The sequence below is a fragment of the Globicephala melas genome, chromosome 9 (genome assembly GCF_963455315.2).
Source record: "Globicephala melas chromosome 9, mGloMel1.2, whole genome shotgun sequence".
In the NCBI taxonomy this organism is placed as follows: domain Eukaryota; kingdom Metazoa; phylum Chordata; class Mammalia; order Artiodactyla; family Delphinidae; genus Globicephala; species Globicephala melas.
The window spans coordinates 20996176-21012596 of record NC_083322.1 but is presented as its reverse complement, the minus strand read 5'-3'; the positions used below and the strand labels follow the sequence as shown (position 1 = coordinate 21012596).

At 34.7% G+C, this 16421-nt stretch overlaps 1 protein-coding gene and 1 pseudogene across 4 annotated transcripts in view; one reads left to right on the top strand and one right to left on the bottom strand.

The window, feature by feature from the left end:
* Positions 1-16421, top strand: part of MKLN1 (muskelin 1) — a 357649-nt gene that overhangs the window by 279081 nt on the left and 62147 nt on the right. For all 4 annotated transcript variants that reach the window (XM_060305303.1, XM_060305305.1, XM_060305304.1 and 1 more), the window contains 2 exons: positions 4262-4374; positions 13691-13903. In XM_060305303.1, coding sequence (XP_060161286.1) covers positions 4262-4374; positions 13691-13903 — 326 coding nt within the window. The remainder of the gene's footprint in view (positions 1-4261; positions 4375-13690; positions 13904-16421) is intronic.
* LOC115851682 (transcription factor BTF3 pseudogene) lies at positions 11503-12045 on the bottom strand (annotated as a pseudogene).

The window sequence follows — 16421 nt, the reverse complement described above, 5'->3', positions numbered from 1 at the left end:
TTGATAATCTGCTGGGTTTTGAGAGTTCAAGGGAATGGCTAAAGAAGGTAAGGTTAAAGAGCATATAAAATATCTTTCCCCTTCTAACTTATTCTTCCCTTCAAAAATTCTAATGTCAATCTAATGTCCTATTAACTACACTTTCAGAAGGATTAAACTCTTAAACTAAATGTCCTGACAGGGTTCATTTTTATTTTGAATATAAATTTGTGTTTCTTAAAAGTTTTTTTTTTAATTTCATTTGTTTTTCTCTTAGTGTCTACATTAAACTAGGAATTAAGCTAACCTCTTTTACAAGCCTAGTAACCCTCCACCTACCTCTTCTTTTTGACACTTGAATTTTATCTAAGGTTGGGCCCATGTTATGTCAGTGCATAGTATATGCATTCTATACTACTTCAAAGTGGAAAGATGGATTTAATTACGAAAATAGTGTGCCATCTTGTGGAGGATTATGCAATCAGCATAGTCTGACTTACCCCTAAGGATCAGAGGAGGAGGATAGATATTGCAGTTGGGCTTATAAAATAAAAAGCCTGCTTCTTTGTGCAAAATGGTGTGAAGATACTGCTGTGTTAACATTTCTACCTTTTTCTTAGCGTATATAAGATTTATAGATTAGTACTATTGGTAGTAAGTAGTTGTAGGGGTTATTTAGTACTGATACGAAAAAACCTGTAAAAAAGACTGGTTGCATTTTAGCTTTTGTGGCCTGAGCAATAACTGATTGATTGATTGGTAATTGATTCATTTAGTCTCTGAGAATGAAATTGGTTTGATATCTTGAACACAGGCTATTATTGGTCACTTTATTTCCGATCTTTCTGTTTCCCTGGCTCCTCCTTTTCAGTAAGTCCTATATGCTGCAAGTTCAGATCTGACCATGTCACATCTCTGCTTAAAATCTTCTGTTGCTATTTAATACTATACTGTCTGTGGAGTCGAGTTCAAAACCTTTATATTGTCATTTAACCCATTTCATTATGTGGCCACTACCTGTCTTTTTAACTTACCTCCACTCCACTACTTTTTTTTGTTCTTTTAAAATGAACAGTGCATTTATTCACCACACAGTTTTCACCACTGTGCATGCATTATTTAATTCTCATGGTAGCTTTAGGAGATAGGTACTCTGTGCCATTTTAGAGCTGAGGAAACCAGTGGTTAAGGAATTTGGTGTTGGTCACACAGCTGTGGTGATAGAGCTGCAGTTCCATCCAAGATCTGCCTGACTTTAGATTCTGTGTCTTTTAAAACACTTTTTTGTGTGTTTTTCTGTCTCTGTACCCTTGTTTTACTTTTTACCCTGCTTGAAAAGTCCTCTTCTCTTTCCTTCCTTCTACCAGCAAAGCCACTTTCTGATGCATAGGTCAGATACCATTGTCACCATGAAATCTTCCTGAGTCCCCTCAATCTGGTATATTCTCTTCCCTTTTTTGAACCCCCGTGGTGCTTTTTTACCTTTCTTACGACACTTAGTCTACATTGCATTGTGGTGATTAATGTACTTGTTTTATATTCTTCACTAAATTGTAAGCTCCTTGAGGGTAGGGATGATGTCTTCTTTATTTTTATTCTCTAAAGTGCCTTGCCAATTCAGATTAGTACTCAAAAAATGTTGAGTGAACATTTCAGTGAGTCTGAGAGAAATAGCCTCTGTAGCCTGTGCTCCTTTAAGAAAAAATACAGAGAAAGGGCTGCTGCATGAGGAGGATTATACTGCCCTAGGGATGTGCCTGAATTGTTATATAACCTATAAGCATGAGAGTGGACATCGTAAACCAAGCTACTGCCACGTTGCAAATAATAGCATTTTCTTTTTTCTACTTTCTTCTCACTACAGTTTTGTCTGATTATTTCTATAATCTTTAAAAGTTTTTGATATCCTTTATGCATTAAATAATATTTTCGCTGGTGTTTGGATAATATTTCATTCCTGAATGATTTAACTTAAATGATTAAATGATTAAAATTTTCTTACACATTTCATTCAGGTATGTCAAAAGGTCCTGTTACCATCTGATTCATTCAGTTTTACTATTAAACTTTAACTGGGACCACAGAGCATTCACGAACAAGAATGACATCTTGGATTAATTCCATTGGGATGCTTGCTCTGTGCCAGATTTTATTTTGCTCAGCTATCAATGAGGCTGTTGTGGAAATGTGGGTTTTCTTTGCTGTGAGAATTTATGCGTACAAAGAGACCTGCTTTTCAGAAAGAACATTGAGAACCCAGATCCCAAGAGGAAGGGTTATTAAAGTTAGTGAACCAGGGTAACCTTATCCAAAGGGTGCCCAGAAACACTGTAAAACAAAAGGTCAATTGCTATTGCTATTTTAGTTATATACCCCCTCCCTCTCCAGGCTTCAGAATTTAATGGGGTTAATTGCATTTATAGTGAGGCCTTGGCAAATAATTTTTAAGTCAGATGAGAATTCTTTAATTTTTTTCCTGTAGAATTCTCAGTATCTGGGCATTACTGTGTGCCATTTGGGAAACAGAATGTTACTTAACTAATGATAATGGATTGTTTTATACTTCTGAGAGATGGCAGTTTTCTAATAGTTTCCATTATTTCACATTTATATAGAGCCAAAAGTGTTCTAGGTACTGGGTTAGACACGGAAACATACAATAATACTGTTTTAATTGCATCAGTGGTACTTAGTAACTACAAAGTATTTTGTGTATATGTGCATGTTTTAAAGGTAGAAATGCTGTTCATGCCTGACACCCTTCAGAATGTTTTCATGTAACTTATATATGAAGAACTTTACCACCACACTGAGAGTTTGTAAATGAAAAAATCAGGACCCAGGCAAGTTAAGTGACCTATACCTGATTACCCAGTTAGCACTAGAACTGTTCCAGTGGTCTGTTCTTATCCAGAAGCATTGTTTTAATTTCCCCTAGGTTCTTTCACTTAGAAAATTCACTTAGAGTTTGAAATTATATGAAAATATGACAAAAATCTCTTATAAGACATCTCTATGAATGGCAAGAATTTTCTTAAGTAGTGTTACAATATTTCCAGGTGCATTTCAACCCTTCATGATGGGATGTAATTTAGATGACAGTCTCCGCATATATTGGCCTAGGGCATGTCAGAGAGTAGATGGCTTTATAGTTTTCCTGTAATGTATTATATTTAACTTAAAAAAATGGTAGGCATTATAACAAGTAGACATAAGATATTTACAAAGGGAAGAAATATTTGAAGAAAGGAAAGGCACTATTATTTTATAAAGAAAGGTAAAAATTTTCACTGGTCACGGAGCAAATGTTTTATCACATGATAAAGTCCATAGGTATAATAGACATTTCAGAATTAGAAGAAACCAAATTCTCAAGGTACCTGGAATGACTTAAAAGTTGATTTCTGAGGAGTTAAATCCACCATAATATATTTGGAAAAATTTCCCCCAGTTTCCGTGGGAATATCAAGGCTATGCATCACTTTATTCTTAAGATATCTAACTTTAACTCACAGCTAGTTTTAACCATTGTTTTTTGTATTGTAATAGAAAACAGTTTTAATGTGAAGTTTTTTCAGAAGTAGCTAGATAGCTTTATATTATATATATTTTTTGCACTGTATATTTCTTCGGGATTTCTTTTTTTTCTTTTCCCTTTTTTTTTTTTTTTTTTTGCGGTATGCGGGCCTCTCATTGTTGTGGCCTCTCCCGCTGTGGAGCACAGGCTCTGGACACGCAGGCTCATGGGCCTAGCCGCTCCGCAGCATGTGGGATCTTCCCAGACCGGGGCACGAACCCGTGTCCCCTGCATCGGCAGGCAGACTCTCAACCACTGTGCCACCAGGGAAGCCCCCCCCCCTTTTTTTTTAACTATCTGAAGCTGCTTTGTTAAGAAGCTGGTAAATGTAAATTTTTTGTGGCCTGACATAGAAACTCCTAAACTGGCTGCACATCAGGATTCCCCCTGGACACTTTAAGAGTACTGACTCTTTTTACCCACTGAGGACCTATGGAATCTGAATCTTAGGGGATGCCTCCTAGTTATCTTTGTATTTATAAATCTCTCAAGATAGTGGTTCTGCAGCAGCCCTTCCATATGCCTATATTTAGGAAGTACTAGTATTTATTTTGGAATGTTAACCAGTTTAAAAATCTCATTTTTAAGTTTACTTAGATGTACCTTCTTAAATGATCTTAGAAGCAATGGCTTTATCTGGGTGCCTATACTTAAATTTTGTTCTTAAGTTTATTTTTTTTGCACATATTTTTCTAATTTTCACAGAGACTGTTTATTTGTTTGGTGGCTGGGATGGAACACAAGATCTTGCTGACTTCTGGGCGTACAGTGTGAAAGAGAACCAGTGGACATGTATCTCTCGAGACACTGAGAAAGAGGCAAGTTCTCAGACTTTTCATCCATCTGTATTACGATAGGGGTGTGGTCGTACACTTCTTTTTCTGAATGATTTGTATTCTTTGTAAATGTCTATCAGCAGTGATAGCAGAAGAATTTGTGGTGACAAGTTTGGTTTAAGTATTCTTGCATTCCAGCTTCTATACCTGGTTCTTCAACTATTGGTACATGAACAAATCTATTTTATAGAGATAAATAGAAATGGGTATCTAATGTAATTTAGTTTTTAACCACTTTAGTTAAAATGTAACTGTGTAACTATTATTTTTCTTATGTTCTTGTCACCTCTACTCTTATTTTGAACATTTATCTTATTTTTATTTCCTCTGGAAAAATGTGCTTTTGGTTCCTCACTATCTTACTATTTTGGCCCCTCACTATTTGACTATCTTATCAGTTTTCACAAATGATGTATATTTTATTTTTAACTAAACTTGTATGTATGTATTCATGTGTGAGTCTGTCTATTGATACATATATACATAAAGCTTTTCCATAGTGAATAGGATGTCTTGGATTTACGGCATTCTTTTATTTAATTTTTTGAATTATGTAAGTGCATAATTAATTATACCCTGATATAAAGCACATATTCATATATTATTTTTTAAATCATTATAGAATTTTTTATTGTACTTTTCCCTCTAAGCAATTTCAGATTACAAGGTGAAAAATAAACTAAAACAAAACAGTAGTAGCAGCAAATGAAAAGGGGAGGAAAAGACCTAATTCAAAACCACTGATTTTAATCTAGAATGGCCATTTTTTTAAAATCTGGTGCTATGTCTTTAATCTTAGGAAATTAGATTCTTGTTTACTTGGTGTGTTCCTTTGTTAATCATTTGGGTAGTTTTTATCTTTTTAAAGAGATCTTAAAATTCTGATTTCTATTTATTATCCCTATGAAAATGGTCTTTGCCTTTTCAATATTAAAGTACCATTTTCTGAAATGATTATTTTTATCCTCAACAAAAATAAAGACAGATCTTAAAAGAATACATATCTGATTTCTCTTAAACTATTTTAAATCTTAGTTAGTTGTATTTGTAATTATTCTTGCAAGAAACCTACAGTTCATCCTGAAATCCTCCCTCTTCTTCATTGAGGGTATCTAATTAGGGCCTAAAGTTCCACCGATTCTAGCACTCAGTATTGCGTTTCAGATGTTTCTTCCTCTCTATTCCTTTTGGCACTAATTCCAGCTTTGTGGTTTCTTTCTTAAACGTTTTTGCTTCCATTGTTGATCTCCAGGTCTATTGTCCATTCATTAGCACAGTCTTTAAAAAAAAAAACATTTGGCCATGTGACACCTCTGCTTAAACCCTATGGTTAGCTTCAGTCCCTGTTTCTGTTATCTACTGCATTCCATATATTACATTACAAGCACCCACAAAACTTTAGTGGCATATAGTAATAAGCATTTATTTTGTTCACAAGTCTGTAGATTGGTTGGGCTCACTCATGTGCTGGGAGTCAGCTGACTGTCAGCTAGTCTAGATTAGCTTCCGAGACTACTTGGCTCTGTTCTACATAGCCACTCATCTTCCTGTTGGCTAGCATGAGTCTTGTTCTCGTGTAGGGGCAGGGCTGCAAGGAGGATGAAGTAGACATGAGCTCTCAATTAGATATATTATTGTCCCATTTTCCCCAAAGAAGTCATGTGACCAAATCCACAGTTATTGGGTGATGGGCAGCACTATCCAAGGGCATAGATACAGGGAAGTGTGAGTAATAACAGCAACAACAATAATGAAGTTTATCTACCTTAGTTCCTTTTGCTTAGAGTAAAAACTTCAAATTTCTCATCATAATTTGGTCCCCATCTACTTTTCTAGCCTCATTTTTTGACTTTATGTGCTAGCCATACTTATAGTTGCTAGAATTATTCAACGTTCTCACCTGTGTTCTTTGTAATAGTGTTTTCCCAGTTTGGAATTAACAGAGGCTGCTCCTCCCGTGCACCCAGCTTTTATGTAGTATATGCCTACTTACTCTTTAAAACACAGTTCAGACTTCAGTTCCTCTGTGAAGCCTTTCTTGACTTCCCTAACCAGAATTAGAAGCTTCCTTAGGTGTGAACACTTAACCCCTTACATTCCTTGAATGGGTTACTATAATGATTGGTTTATATTTCTGTTTCCCTATGGAGACTCTGAATTCCTTAAGGCGTGGATCATATGCTTACTCTTTAGTGAGTAAATAGTTCAGATAAGTTAAATAAAAAATTAATGCTGGAGAAAAGCAAAGGAATGACAAATACAAAATTCAGGAGAGTGGCTGTTTTGGCAGGAAAGGGCGATGGATTACAGGGGTCCTCAAAAGTAATGTTAATGTAATATTCTAAGTTATATTTAGAATGCAATTAATAATTATTTAAAACTAGTACTGGGAACATACAGAAATTATTTTGATGAGAATACTTTTTTTCTGTTATTTTGAAGTCCATAGAGATAAGTAAAGTGGTGATCCAGTACTGGAATTCAGATTTATTATAATTTATTACTACTTTCTTCATTTAAACACCTAAAAATCTTTTGTTGATCCAGCAGTGAAGTGAATGAGGATATATGGCTCCAGCAAAATGCTCATTCCTTCCAAAATTGAACAGTTTCATTTTGTTTTTTACACCAGTAAGTACAAGTTTTATTGTTTGATGATACCCCAGTGCATATGTTTTAAAAGTATGATATGCAATTAAAAAGCAAAATTACTATGTATAAAATAATTAAGCAACAAGGATATATTGTACAGCACAGGGAAATACAACCATTATTTGATACTCACTTTAAATGGAGTATAATCTATAAAAATATCGAATCACACAGAAAAACCAAAATTAATTTAATTCACTTCAATTTACTTAGACTAAATAATGTATCTAATAGCTCATGTAGTAGATTGAAAGATAATAGAATGGCTCAGTTTTTAGAATAATTATTTTAAATGTTCATGTAGATATGCATGTAAGTTTTTATCAGTTCAAGACAAATTGTATTTTTAATTTTGCATTTTTATAAATCTCTTTAATATCTAGCTTAGTGGAAGACAGCTAGATTCTCTTATGTGCTTTTGCATTTAATCTTTTGCAACATGTTGTTTTATGTGAGATATATGAAGAAGATTGGACCTCACATTGATACATTCTTGGAAAGGAAACTATTATTTTAATAGTAGCCTTTTTATATAATAACACATGTACTTTTTTGATCTTATACCCCAAATTGACAAGTTGTTTGCTTCTTAAAAATAATTGCACTGTAGTCTCTGAAACCATATCAGCTAATGTTTTGTAATTCTGTCACATTAAAATCCACTGATCTGTGTTGCTCTTTGAATGGATCTTTTACCCATGCTTGTTTTTTTGCTCAATGTGTTGGTCACCTGAAAAATATTGGTTCCCTGAGTTATGCAGGTCTTCAAATGTTGACATATTATTATACAGTATCCCCCAAACCACATATGATCACTCTCATTAGAAAATTCTTTTAAGTGTTGGGAAGGTGTCAAGATCGCAGTGTCAGGTAGAAGTTTTCTAAAATTCTAAATTTGCTTAAAAATGTGCATTTTATTATTGGCAACAAATTTTATCAGTTGTTTTTCTTCAAGGATAACATACTTACTTCATTTATTTTTCAGAAAATGTCTGAATAACCGTACTTGGATTGTTAGTTTTCTTTTGAGTAAATATCATGTTTCCTGGAAAAAGCAGCTACGTCAGCTTGCAGCTCAAACAATTGCATAAAATGCTTTTCCTTGAGACAACCATCATATATCAAGTAGCACTGTTTTATAGTTTTCTAAATCTCTTTAATTGTGACTTAATAGAAGGCAGCCAGACTCATATCTGCTTCTGCATTCAGTCTGTTGTTATATCAAAAGTCATGTAGCCTCTGGAAAATATCACATACACTTATAAGAGTAAGAGTGAAAAGACACATTTTTTAATCTTAGTATTGTTATGAAAATAACTTTGACTTTGTAGAATCCCTGAAGACCCCAGACTGCACTGAGAACTGCTGCTTTAATCCACATTCCCTTTTCACATATAAACAGTTACCCAAATAATGCCTTAGTAATGTCCTTTATAGGTATCTTACTGTTACCCCCAACCTCTATCCCTGACCCAGGACTCAATTCATGATCATGCAGTACATTTCAGTGTCATGTTTCTTTAGTGTCCTTTAGTCTGGAACAGTTCCTTGACTTCTCTTTGTCTTTCTTGACCTTGGCATTTTTGAAGAATACAGGGCAATTGTTTTGTAGACTATCCTTCAATTTGATCTGTCTGATGTTTCCCCAGGATTGGATATAGGTTAAGCATTTTTAGCAGGAATGCCATGTGGAGGACATCGGGTCCTCCTAAGTATGTCCTGTCAGGAGACAGGCACATCATGTCAGTTTGTCTGATGTTAGCTTTGATCACTTGGTTAAGAAGGGTGCTCACCAGATTTCCCACTCCATATTAATAAGTAATTTGTGAGGAGACATTTTGAGACTATGAAAATATTCTGTTACTCATCAAACTTTTGCCCTTCTAGCATCCATTGATGAAACTGTTAAAGCTTTTCCCAAAGTGGTTGTACTATTTTATATTCCTTCCAGAAATTTATGAGAGTTCTGGTCGCTCCCTGTCTTCTTTCCCTGTTGAACTGCTTTGGCACCTTTCTCAAAAATCAATTGAGGGCTTCCCTGGTGGCACCGTGGTTAAGAGTACGCCTGCCGACGCAGGGGACGCGAGTTCGTGCCCCGGTTCGGGAAGATCCCACATGCCGCAGAGCGGCTGGGCCCGTGAGCCATGGCCACTGAGCCTGCGCGTCCGGAGCCTGTGCTCTGCAACGGGAGAGGCCACAACAGTGAGAGGCCCACGTACCGCAAAAATAAAACAAAACAAAAATCAATTGAGCATATAAGTATATGTCTCTCTTTGGACACTCTAATCTGCTCCATGATCTTTTGGTCTATTCATATTCCAGTATGACACTCCTTCAGGTCAAGTAATGTAAGACACTTTCATTCTTCTTTTTAAAAATTATTTTGACTCTTCTAGGTCCTTTACATCTTCATATAAATTTTAGAATCATATTGTCAGTTTCTAAAACTGTTGGACTTATGATTGGAAATGTATTCAGTCTATAAATCAATTTAGAGATAATTGATGTCTTAATGATACTGAGCCTTCTAATCCATGAACAGGGTTAAATTTCCATTTATTTCAGTCTTATTCATTACCTCCCAGCACTCGGAGTTTGCAGATTAGAGGTCCTTTTTATTTTTATTAAATGGATCCCAGTGTATTTTGTTTTTCCATGCTACTGTAAATGAAACTTAAACATTTTTAATTTTCAATTTGTTTGTATCATGTCACTTTTCTAAGTCCATTTATTATTTCTAAAGATTTCTCTTCTGTTATATGTTGATTTCTTAGGATGTTTTAAACAAATAGTCCTGTCATCTCTGAATAGAGACAATTTTAACTTCTTTCTTTCCACTCTCTTTTTCTGTCATAACTTTTAATTTTATTTTTTAATGCCTTATTGCACTGATTTGGACTTCCAGTACAGTATTAAATAGAAGAGATGAGAATAGACATCCTTATTTTGTTTCATGTCTTAGCAGGAAAGCATTCTGTATTTCACCATTAAAGGGAAAATTAGATTTAGGATTTTCATACATTCTTTATCAGATTGAGGAAGTTCATTTCTATTCCTCGTTTGCTGTGAGTTCTTCCTGATGCATATTTGTTGGGTTTATCAAGTGCTTGTTCTACAATATATATATTGGTAAAATTGTGTATTTTTCCCCTTTATTCTTTTACTTTTTTTTTTGGCCATGCCACACGGCTTGCAGGATCTTAGTTCCCTGACCAGGGATTGAACCCAGGCCCCGGCAGTGAAAGCACAGAGTCCTAACTACTGGACCACCAGGGAATTCCCCCTTTACTCTTTCAATGTGGAAAATTACCTTGATTGATTTTTCAAATGTAAAATTGACTTTGCATTTGTGAAATAAAACCCTTGTAGTTATGAAATATTATTCTTATATATTGCTGTATTCTATTTGATATCTTGTTAAAGATTAGTTTTATTTCTGTATTCATGAGGTATACTAGCTACCCGTATGTCACTTCTGCTCTTCCTCCTTTGTAATATTGTTATTTGGTTTCAGTGTTATGTTGTCCTCGTAAAATATGTAAGTTAGGAATGAATAGAATACAAGTTTAAAAAAAGGAGGTCTTTTTCTTCCTCTGTTTTCTGAAAAATTTTGTGTAAAATTGATACTATTTTTTTCCTCAAGTATTTGATAAATTTTACGAGTGTAGGCATCTGTGGCTGGCCTTCTCTTTGTGGAAAGATTTAAAATTATGAATCCAAGTTTTCAGATTTTCTCTTTCATCTTGTGTCAATTTTAATGTTATATTTTTTCCAAGGAATATGTGCATTTTATCTACATGGTCAAATTTTACTATGTTTTTCAATGATAGTTCCTTATTTTGTTTTTAATTTCTATTGATAGTATTGCTTTCATTTCTGATACTGGCAATTTGTATTTTCTCCCTTTAAAAAAAAATTAGTCTTGCTAGTGGTTTATAATTCTATGAATGTTTCAAAAAAACTTTATTAATTTTCTCTATTTTTTTTGTCTGTTCTGTAGTCTCTTGGTTTCTAGTCTTACCTTTATTCCCTTTTTTCTCCTTAGTTAATTTGTAATTTGATGAGTAATTTGCTCATCATTTTAATAGCACTTGTGCTAATTAAGCTGAAGCAAGGAATTCTGTTATTCTCCTATTAAAACTTCAGATTTTACACTCTAGGAAATATGGCATCGATACATTATATCTTACCTGATACTTGTTTTTCAGATTATTTAATTACAGAGGAAATTCTTTCTTTCTTTCTTTCTTTTTTTCTTTTTTTTACTAAGTAAAGAACTTTATTAACCTTTTTTAAACTTTATTCCCAGGCTTCTTCAGCTTAATTAGCTGCAAAGAATGAATTGTATATAAGCAAAAACCGAAAAGAGCCACAGTGTCCAGAGGCTTGGGCTTAAAAATATTAGAGATCTAGATTTTATCAGATCCATAAACAAAATTTTAAAAAGCAGTCATATAAAATAGCAGCTCCCAGTAACTTCTTCAAGATTTTTCTTCTTCAGAAGTTAACTCAGTTCAGTTTGCTTCATTCTTGGAAGCCTCATCAAAATTCTCCACAAGATCTGGAACTTCATCATCGTCATCCTCTCCAGTGGCAAGTGGTGCTTTTCCATCCGCAGGTTATTTGGGCAGAGCTTCAGCCAGTCTCCTTAAACTGGTCGGCCTGTCTGCACCAAGGTGGTTTAAGGTGCTGGGTAGCATTTCTGTCAGCTGCTTTGTCTCAGCATGGCCTGTAATGGTGAAAATGTTTGCTGCCAGAGATGCCTGAACTTTAGGGTTGTTAAAGTGGATCACTGTCCCTTGGTTTGTGAACATATTCACTTCTTCAATACCAGAGATATTGTTTACCCGTAACTTCTTTAAGGAGAACTGAAGTTTTTTGTCGTTTGCTGTGGCTGTTCTGTGAACCACCTTCTTTCTGCAAGCAGTTCCTTTCCCACCACTGTGCATTTGTGCCTGCAGTTTGGCGAGGTTTCTCCTGGTTCATGATAGTTTCTTTCATCTTGTTGCAATGGAAATGGGGCCGTGTAGGGGACTAGGGTTGGCACTTAGGGGTTCTCGGGCAGACCAGCTGAGGTTAGGAGCACACACACAGGGACGCAAGATGGCCGCTGGAGCGGAAATTCTTTCTTAAGTAACATTTCTACCTTATCTGCTGAAGATTTCCCTTCACAAAAATCTCTAAAAATAATTTTTAAAATAGTAATTAGTGTGAACGCTAAATTGCAGATTTAAATCAACTTAATATCTGGATTAATAACACTAATGTCAAACTGTTCTTCCTGTCTAATATTTTTATTCCTTCATTTAATCTAAATAATGCTGGATTACTCTTCCTATAATACTGCTTTTTTATTTTATATCCTTCTCTAGAAACCTATAATAATTTTTTAATGCTTGCAAGATTACATTCAGTTCTCCTCTGTCAGTCATTCACAGGCTTTCTATTTCTGCCTTATACTTCAACTCTGTTATTTCTGTGGCAGGAATTCTTTATCTCAGTCATAACCCCACACGTTGTATTTAGTGTATTTTTGCTTTTGTTTCTCTTATCTTCGGGAGAAAACAATCTGGAAGAGTGGAAAGAACACAGTGTTTGGCTTGGTTACACTGGGGCTTAGATTCTCTATCTTAGTTTTGTGACTATAGACAGATTACTTAGACTTTGTGAAATGGTGGTATTATTTCTTTATGGAGTTGTTACAAGGATAAATGAAATATATACACACATACATAGTAATAATATAGACAGAATTTAGTAGATATTTAACAAATATTAGTTCTCTTTTCTTTTCCCTCTTTCAGATAATCCAGTCCTACCCAATTGAAGTTCCTTTTTTTTATTTTTTCATGAACTCCTTTTTTGGGCCTTATACTACAGTTTTTTGTTGCTTGTTTTCTTTTTTTACCTTTTATTCTGTCCTGTGATACAAGTGATCTCAACTAATTAATTTTTATTGATAATATATTGTTCTTCATTTTGTTCCCTAGTTGTTTAATGCAGCTGAGTCATTTATTGTCAGGAGAGTCAATTTTATATAATGTAAAGGCTGGATGAAGAAGTCAAGACTTGGATTCTCATTCTGCTTCTGTCACTAGCTTACTAGCTTTCAGGGTGATATCATTCCTCTTTGAGCTTATCTCCTCATCTTTAAAAGGAGATCATTAAACTACACTTTTATTAAGGTTCCTACCAATTATGAAATTCTAAATATTCTAGGAGTGCCTGTTTTATGCTAGATTCTGATGAAGCGTACAAAAATATTTTGAAAAACCAAATGTGTCTTTAAGTAGATTGACATGTACAAAAGAATAAAGGTCTATACACAAATGACTAAAATGTAATGGAGTATATAGTAAAAGCCATATAAGTGTTATAAACAGAGTGCCATAGAATAGAGAATAGTTCATCTCATCTTTCCTGGTAGAGTTTAAGCTTTTCTAAGTAAGATTTGTGTCTCCTACTGCTTCTTTTATTTTCCCCTAGAGATTTAAGCCTAGTATTGGACATATATATTAGTTGGACTTGATACAAGATTCTGAGCAAACCTTTTCGTGAAAGTAAACAAAATACGGCATTTAATTTTGTCTTCTGTTATTTATTCTTTGAATTTTTTTCTTTTCATTCTTTTTTTTGCTCTCCACAGAATGGTCCTAGTGCTAGATCATGTCATAAAATGTGCATTGACATTCAACGAAGGCAAATCTACACACTGGGGCGTTATTTGGATTCCTCTGTGAGGAACAGCAAATCTCTGAAAAGTGATTTCTATCGTTATGACATTGACACAAACACATGGATGTTACTCAGTGAGGATACTGCTGCTGATGGAGGACCGAAACTGGTGTTTGATCATCAGGTTTGGTGCACAGATAACTGTATGGTGGAATTAATTAGTGCTCAGTGACTGTTGCTCTTAGAGTTTATTTCACATGTTATGCTGAGTTTTCTATTGGTGGTTTCTACTACAAATACCTATGACAGATAATAAAAAGAATTACTGTTTCAGTAGATATAAAGTTATTCTTTAAAAGTTATTTTCTCTTGTTTGGTGCAGAATAAAATACTAAGATCTCAAAACACAGTTGTTAATTTATAAAAAATTTATAGAGAGTAGATGGAGCAATACATATTAGGAAAAACAGATTTAGTTTTATGATATTCATAAATCATACCAATAACAACTTGCCCTTTTAAAACTTTTTATTCTACATTCCTGGAAGATTTTAAATTATTTTATAATGAGTTCAAGAATTGGAAATGTAGAGTTTTTCTTCCAATGCGAGTGAAATATATTTACTTTTGTATATAATCACAAACTCAGTATAAAACAGGTAAGAATTTGGCGTGTACTAGATGAAGTTTAAATTCAGCACCAATAGAAGTCATAGAATGATGTTGTAGACAAGAAGACTACATACAGCAATCTCTTAAACCATTTAAATATTAATATGTATGTAGCTGTCATATCATCATCCCCATTGTCATTGTTATCTGTCTTTGAAAACTTATATCAGTTCAGTACAGGTCAGTACTACCTCAAACAAAAGAGTAGCCACTTTGAATTCTGTAGGCAGTTTTGCTTTGCTTAACCCATATCCAAAGGTTTTTGGAGTATGGGGAAGAAAAAGACTTTTAAAAACTCTGTAACACTATTGATGAACAAAGCATTATGTATTACTTGAGAAATGGGGAGTGGTGCTAGAATTTATGACAGAATCTAGCTTATGCCTAATATCTAGGCATTAAAACCCAAGTCTTTATTTATTGTTTCTTTACCAGTTTTTGTTAATTCTTTGCTTTAAAACTTTCCTCCTGCCATATTTATACTAACAAGTAGTTTTAATAGGAGAATGGTAAGGAAAAGAGGAGTGGCTTATATGTCTATTGAGTATGTGGTGGGTGGAAAATCAAAAACATTAGTCTTCAGAGTACTCCCTAGATTGAATTTGGAACTTGTGCTGGCTGTATGTAACCGAGCTCTGTAAAGCTTTGCACTTCTCTGCTGACATCCTCAGTGTTGTTCATGTGGAAAATAAGAACTCCCAAAAAAGTTAGACTTCTTCTGATCTTTTAAAAACAGAACATCAGCAGATAACGTTGTTAGGGAAACAGTTTATTTTCTTGCCTCCAACTGGTTACAAATTTCTTTTCCAAAAGAGGCTTATGTTTTTACAGGTTGAAAAAAAGAATAACTTAGGGGTAGTCTGAGTATAGCACATATGCTGTCCTTGTGTGGGGGCCTTTGTTTCTCTTGACTTTGGTAAAACAGAATGTTCCCTGAAGCCTAGGTTCAATAATGCTTGGTTTTCAACTCATTAGGTGTTATTAACAGAACACTAGGGGTGAAGAAGCCAGGATTTCAGTGCTAATTCAGCCACCAGCTGCTTCTGTGACCTTGAACAATTAACACAATGTATAAGCCTCCATTTTCTGTTCTGTTTCATGAAAATAAAGTTATAAGTTGGAACCTACTCCAAAAATTACTTGGAGTTGTTTGTGACACTTTAAGATTTGACACTTAACATTCAAATTTGAGAGGAACGTGAGAAAGTTAGAGGCCTGAAGATATGGTTAAAAGTTACTTTGCCATTTTGAATTTTAACATATTAAAACAATTAAAATTCAAAGACATTTGTATTTCCTAAGGACACAGTGGCAGCTTAGTTCTGAAGCTTTCCATGTTGTTGCTTTGTGTGATCTTTCAGGAACAATGAGAACCAAACAAAAAGATTTTAAAAAAACACAAGTCACATATTCAGCAAAACCAGAAGCCAAAGAAAACCCACAACTCCCAATTCCTTGTAAGTTTAGCCAAAAACAACTGGAATACCCAGAACCTGTATTGAAACTCACAGCAATGTAATGGGGAGAACTGGGAATGTAGAGGAAGCTTAGCAGAAGTACATCGTAATGGAAGTGTCATGAGCAGAGCAGAAATTGAACCCAGTGCAGCCACTGGGGGAGTCAGTTAAATACCATGTGGAAAGTGCCTAGCAAGGCCCATAAGTGGTAGATATCAGAAAGCACCATCTTCCAAAAGCAAAGGAAACACTATGACAAGTGGGGACAGTGGCTCTTTATGCATGTCCATTGAAGGAACTGGGGGAGCTCAAGGCTCAAGATAGAAGCCCCCTAAACCAGATGAGGTTCAAGGTTAGAGAAGATGGCTTCACAGAAGTGCCATATTTTGAAGAAGCCATTCAGTTCAGTAGCAATAGAGGAGGAAGTCCTTGAGCAAGAATGTCACACTTCCATAGGGACCTTGTATTATCTGGTCCAGGGGAATTCAGCTCATTTTAAATATGAAAAACTAAAAAGCAGTAAACACCAAATCTTTAGAGAAGTACTCTAAAGAAAAACAATAAAAGGAAAAA